Consider the following 6,440-nt stretch of genomic DNA (forward strand, 5'->3'; position numbering starts at 1 on the left):
GGGCATGGTACTACACTAAATAATATGTGAAGAGAAATATTAGTGTTGTATGTTGGGATAAGTTGTTTGGAGAAAGAATAAAAGAAAAACAGTAGAGACAAGCTTACGTTGTCATAATTATTGATGGGTGGTTTAACCTCATAGTTGTCTCTTGAGGATAATTCAATTGAATAGGATAAAAAGTGGTACAATAATAAATAGTCCCAGTTTTGGTCCAAGTTTGTTTCCCCTAAAACGTTCATTGTATCATTGAGGGTAGGCCCTGATTCACCAAGCTAACCAAACCTTGATTCAGTACTCTATTAATAACCAAACAAACATCTTTTTCATTCAAAGGATTCAATCCTGAGAAGTCATTTTAAAGTAAACCATTGCGTGACACACTCTGTGCTTTTGGTTTTCAAATAGCCGACCAGAACCCTCACTTCCCGAAATCTTTATCAAAAGATGAGATTTCAGAGAATGTATTATCACATTTCCTCTCTTTCCCTCCTTTTACAGCTGTCTTTCTTCTCTTCCTCACATTCTTTAACTCTTCAAACACCAATCTTAAACACCCACCATTCAAGTCCAAATTTTTACTTCAATTATGTCACCATGCTATGTTTTAAGAACACGTTTCTCAACCCTCTTGTCATAGTATAATAATCTTAGAGTTAAAGACTTCTTTCACTTTGTTCCTTACTTATTATATATTAGTGTGTATATAATGGTTCATCAGATATCTCTGCACCCATCTGACTGCTACCTACCTTTGCAGGATGAGTTGTTGTGAGCATCTTTATTCACTTAGTTTCCAAGTTCATACATAATAGAGATTTGACTTTTGGGGCAGTGCCATATGAAATCAAAGCTGGTTCATGGAAATGCCATACTATTGGGTCTATGTTTCAACTGACAGATAGTAGTTGCTATCCTTGTAGACCACCCTGAACCATACTTCACCAATTTGACAATCCTAGTATTATAATGAAGGGTTGCTGCCTCTTGCTGTTTGCCATTTCTTTTACATTATGCAGGACTTTTTTTAATTAACATTATTTCTTATTAGAAAATGTTTGACTGGAAAAAACAGATGCATTGTTATTTTAAATTAAAGTTAGACATGTTTTTGGTTTCTGATGAATTTTACTCTTGGTCTTTAATAACTATTTTTAACTTTTACACACTTTCAAAACTGTAGCCATGGTTTTTGTTTGTTTGTCATAAACAAATATATGAAGTATTTACCAACCATAGTAATGAATATTTTTTATCAAAAGAACTTGATCAATTACATGCAATAAAGTTTGTTTTCTTAATTTTTTTGTTTCTAAATTGAATTCCACTACAATGTTGTAGAAATTGTGTACATTGCAGCAGTTGAGTGGTGTATAATTTGGTGATTTCACTATTTTTCAATGAACAGGCATATGAACATGTGCCAGTTGGAAAATTTGGAGGAGGCCCACAAGGCTGAGAGCAACTGCTCATTATTATTTAATCACTGGCTTTCTTAATGAAAGCAAAGTGGGTCTGTTTCTTTGCTGTGGAACACTTCCTCTTGAGGGTCCACAATTTGAACAGAGAAAGCTCATCATGCATGAGAAAGAAGAAAAACGGGAAATGATTGCAGTTGCACCCACATAAAAATCATATCCACTTCACAAAAGTTCCAACCTTGTGATTTCTAACTATTGGGGAAAAATAATATATAAAAATCTTGTTATCCGTGCCCATTGTGAAATCTATCCAAAGTTCCTCATTCTTGGGTATCTGATACTATAATAAAGAATGTTTGGTGATTTCAAAGGTATTCCATCTGATTTTAGTGACTACACTGCACTTTTTTCAAGCTCCTAGTTCTCTTAAACGGTGATTCTTGACCTTTTTAAAGAGTTTATTTTTGTTTTATAGCACTTTTTCAAAGAGTTTTCATAAGATGGGTAAGTATGACAGTGGATGTTGGATCACACTATATCTGCATCACATTCATATTTTTTTTTAACTATGCTGAATTGTGTGCATTAGTGTTAAAATTACTCTGAAAGTAAAGTTTTTATTAATGTGCATGTTTTGGTCTTTGTAACAACTATTTTGCCCCTATGAGAAGCCATTCTATTCTATGACAAAGTCTGCAGATGGTTCCTTCTTTTTGGGACAAGTGTAATGTTTAGGTTTCAACAAGTCCATTTCTTAAATCAGTTTAGTGTCTACTCACAAGCCAATTTGTACGTTTCATCCATCTACTTGTTCAACCTGAGTTGGGGCCACTAGATAGACAAAAAACCAAGATATATGCTGTATAAGAGAGGTTTCTTTTGAGCATTTCTCTCAGATCAAGGAAACGGGAGTTGTTCCATGTGATATTGTTAAATGGCTAAGAAAGGTTGGTTTAGCATGATTAAGAAGATCTTTTTATGGGGGGCACAGTCCTCACCAACGAAGGTAAATTTTCTGCTCATTTGACTGATAATTCTCTTTAAGCAAGATTGTGCTGCTCATGAGACAAACCTGTTTTCAGAAGGAAAAAAGAAGGGTGTGGATATTTGGGAGGGTTAAGACCAAGAGATTGCCTTCAATTACAGCTCCACCACTCTCTAAAGAAACGAGACTAAGTGAAGCTGAAGAAGAACACAACAAGCATGCTTTAACAGTGGCCATTGCTTCAGCTGCTGCTGCTGAAGCTGCCATTACTGCTGCTCAGGTTGCTGTCGAGGTTGTCAGGCTCCAATCAGCTCATCAACAACTTAATGAAAAACAAGAACAGCTTCAACCTATCAGAACTAGGCATGATGCTCCTCATTCCACACACCACTGCCAGAGGAAGATGGAAGAATCTTCAGCCATCAAAATTCAAACAGCATTTAGAGGTTACCTAGTGAGTTTCTAATCTCTCTCATTTACATTTATGAAGCTTAAATCCTTTTTCCACCTTGTTCACTTTTCTTAGCTAAGTGGTCTTTTATCGGTTTCAGTTAAATTTGAGAAACCAAATACAAATAAGGGTACACAAATATGTTCAGAACTAAAACTTGGTTATGAAGTTAGTAAATACTTATTCATTAGAAGTCTTCAACGAACTAGTGATTTCCTAAATTAGAATAAGGTACCTTGGGAACAGAAACTACTTTTTTATGTAACATAATTCACAAATTTGACCAATTAGTGATTACCCAAATCGAGAATAAGGTAACTTCTGAACAGAAAATAGAGTAAAATTTTTGTGATCATATTTACCAAGTTAACACCAAAGAGAGGAAAAGAAATCTGAAAGAATTAGGGAAAAGTAACATAAGTTACGGTAGATGAAAATAAGTAACTGAAGTCATATTAGTAGATTCTTACACACAATTCACTAACTGGTGAGAGTTGCAGTCAAGGAAAGCTTTGAGAGCATTGAAGGGAATAGTGAAGCTTCAAGCTATCATTCGTGGAAGAGCTGTGAGACGCCAAGCTTTGTGCACTCTGAAGTGCTTGGAGTCCATAGTAAGTATCCAGTCACATGTCTTTGCAAGGAGACTCCAAATGGTTGAAGGAAAATGGGAATGTGGTGAACATGAAGATACAGAAGGTTCAAGAGACAAGATAATAAGGGTATAGGGATAACATGTTCTTGTTGTTCATTAGTTATGTTCTCATCACATCAAAAAAGTAAATTTTCGCTGCCAATGTAATAATCTGCATGTTATTGTGGATGGAAGCTTACAAGCATATTTTTCTCACTTGTTATCCCTTGCACGGTTTAAATTTGAAACATGGCTTTCATATTTGTCAGATGGACTCAAACAGTGAGAGAAGGTGGGATGACAGCATGTTGTTGAAGGAAGAGGTAGATGCCTCTTGCATGAGCAAGAAAGAAGCAGTTGTTAAGAGAGAAAGAGTAAAAGAATACTCATTTAACCACAGAGTAAGCTATTAAACCAGTTTTTCTTTAGTTTGGGAAAGCATGATCTATCTTCATATTCTATTTTTGTAATAACTGAAAGGTATGTTTTCATTTTGTTCTATTTCCAACAATTTCCTTAAGAAATAGTGTAGTTAAGATCTTGTTATTTTCGCTGTTTTCTGTACAAATCCTTCAAAGTGGGGGAAAAAAAAGAGAACAATGTGATATTCTTCTAGTTATTTGTGGAAAGAAGAAAGGAAAACAGAAAACATTTCTCAAACCAAATAGGCCTTATTGTTCTTATTCTAACTAAGAAAACACTTTCAGAAGTCAGCTGAATCAGAAAGAGATAAGATAAATGGAAGATGGAGGTACTGGATGGAGCAGTGGGTAGACACACAACTTTCCAAGAGTAAAGAACTTGAAGATTTAGACTCAGTTTTCAGCTCACATCACTCTAGAACTGGGAAGGAAAGTGGAAAGAGACAACTAAAGCTAAGAAATACTCAGATACAAAATCAGGTTGAAGGATTAGATTCTCCAGCACTTTCTTCAAGGAACACATTTCCCCACAGGAGCCAGACTTCAGAGGCAGAAAATCACTCATTCCCAAGCTCACCTGCAATTCCTACATATATGGCTGCAACAAAATCAACACAAGCAAAAGCAAGATCAACAAGCTCCCCAAGAGCAAGGACAGGAGGGAATTTTGACATGAACTCTGATAGCTATTCACCATGCAAGAAAAAGTTACCACTTGTGACTTCTCTTAATCAGCAAAGATCTCCTAGCTTAAAGGGCATTCCTAGACCTCTGAAATTAAGTCAGACATTGAGGGATCTCAGCATTAACTCAGATTGTTCAGTGCCAATTAGAGATCAAGAAAGTTGCTTCAAATGATAGATACTGCTTGTGTTACCATTGTTCCTCGTACCATGGGGAGCTTGAAGAGAGAAAATTGTTTGCCATATTATATATGTAAGTAGAAATTAATTCTTTTTTTGGTTGAGAGTTGGACTTGAATGTGACAGAAAGTTGTTAATTTTTTCAGTGAGTAGTTGATCACTTGTGTGCTCTAAAGTCAAAACTCAATCTTATCAAATGCTTCTAATGACCATATCCAATTCTTTAAAAAATGATCAAGAATTTTTGAAAAAAATATGAAAGAGTTATGACATTTTTAGTTTGACTGGTTGCTGTGCTGAAAAACGTAAAAACTATGCTCATTTAGGCTTTGTTTGGATTATGGAGTGGAAATGAGGGAGTGGATTTAAGATGATTTGAAGAGAAAGTGTAAAGAAAGTTAGGATGTTTGGATTAAGGTAAATAGAGTGAAAAGTGTAGAGAAAATTTATAAAAGTTTGTGAGTGATGTGATGGGTGTGATTGAAATTGTACTTTTTTTAATTGATAAAAATGTAACTTTACACATTTGTCCTTACATTTAAAAATTGATACAAAATTAATTCGATTGATTATTTGTGAATTATAATTGTTTTTAAATTAAAATTATTTATTCGGAAATATTGGAGTGCATGGCACGAGCATAGGCAGCTATGGCATATAGGTTAGGTGAACGGATGGGTAATATGGTAAAATGAAAAGGTTTCTCTCCAAATCTTCTCATCTCATTAGGGAAGCCTTTTTTCCTTTCTTCGCTTTTCTTCTCCCCCTAATCCCCGCTAACTACCAGATACAAACATCAGATTTATTTCCTTTTCAATCCGGGTGAACAGTAATCACCCGAAGACAAACACAGCCTTACTTGCATTTGGTTTTAATTGAAATGTAAAAATGTTCTGTATGATTTCAAATTAATTTTTTTAAAAAGTGCTCACCAGATTTGTGATCCTTGAATTCTTGCAATCTGAAGAAAAAACTGATAACCATAAAAATGTGCCATGAGCTTGAATCACTATTATTATGTTCTATGTAAGCCCATAAGCAAGAATGATGGAGAAAAGAGTTTCCAAACTTTAAGTTATGATTTTTTATCAGACAAATAGACAAATGTACTATCTATGTTCTTGTGGTTTGTTCAAGGTTCGGAGTACCTTAAGATTACGCTATGAAATAGAATCACTAGTTCTGTGTTATGAGAATTCAAAAGCAACCATGATAGAAAAAGAAGTTTTCAAAACTCATGTTACGGTTTTTATAAGAAATACGGTTTCTGACCAACAATTTCATAAAACAAATGACATGAATTTAACCCTAAACCCTAAAATTTCTTAGAAATACCTAATTTAGAAACCTATTATTCTAACCCACCACACTAGATGTCGAAAAAAAATTGAAATATGTAACTTGAGATGTCATAGAATTTAAAAAATTAAGAGAAAAAACAAATTATCTAAAAAAAGCTTGTGAAAGCATCTTAAGAAGAAAACCCTTCTTCAAATATTGTTCAAAAAGTTTTCCATTAGAATCTTACATTATTCTTAAAAATATATTTTTGCCAAAATGAAAGTGGTAAATTCAAATTGATTCTTTATATATGAAACTAAAGAGAAAACTAACTTATATTTTTTAGAAACAAAGTTAATCAATTATTTATTATTAGTGATAATTCA

At 34.0% G+C, this 6,440-nt stretch overlaps 1 protein-coding gene across 1 annotated transcript; it reads left to right on the plus strand.

Annotated features, from left to right (window-relative positions):
- The first annotated feature begins 580 nt into the window (after window positions 1-580).
- On the plus strand, window positions 581-4,933 carry LOC137834853 (protein IQ-DOMAIN 11). The gene is made up of 5 exons (XM_068643074.1): window positions 581-2,427; window positions 2,504-2,860; window positions 3,358-3,576; window positions 3,758-3,889; window positions 4,196-4,933. Exons 1-5 carry the CDS (start codon window positions 2,356-2,358, stop codon window positions 4,766-4,768), a joined length of 1,353 nt encoding a protein of 450 aa, XP_068499175.1. The 5' UTR covers window positions 581-2,355; the 3' UTR covers window positions 4,769-4,933.
- Window positions 4,934-6,440: the final 1,507 nt, after the last annotated feature.

The sequence above is a fragment of the Phaseolus vulgaris genome, chromosome 5, assembly GCF_051622355.1.
Source record: "Phaseolus vulgaris cultivar YP4 chromosome 5, ASM5162235v1, whole genome shotgun sequence".
Classification (NCBI taxonomy): Eukaryota; Viridiplantae; Streptophyta; class Magnoliopsida; order Fabales; family Fabaceae; genus Phaseolus; species Phaseolus vulgaris.

What these genes read in the sequence shown, in the direction of transcription:
- LOC137834853 (XM_068643074.1), top strand. Translation starts at nt 2,356, where the DNA reads ATGGCTAAGAAAGGTTGGTTTAGCATGATTAAGAAGATCTTTTTATGG. An exon ending in CACAGTCCTCACCAACGAAG is followed by an intron (nt 2,428 to 2,503) that starts GTAAATTTTCTG and finishes ACCTGTTTTCAG; the next exon opens with AAGGAAAAAAGAAGGGTGTG. An exon ending in CAGCATTTAGAGGTTACCTA is followed by an intron (nt 2,861 to 3,357) that starts GTGAGTTTCTAA and finishes TGAGAGTTGCAG; the next exon opens with TCAAGGAAAGCTTTGAGAGC.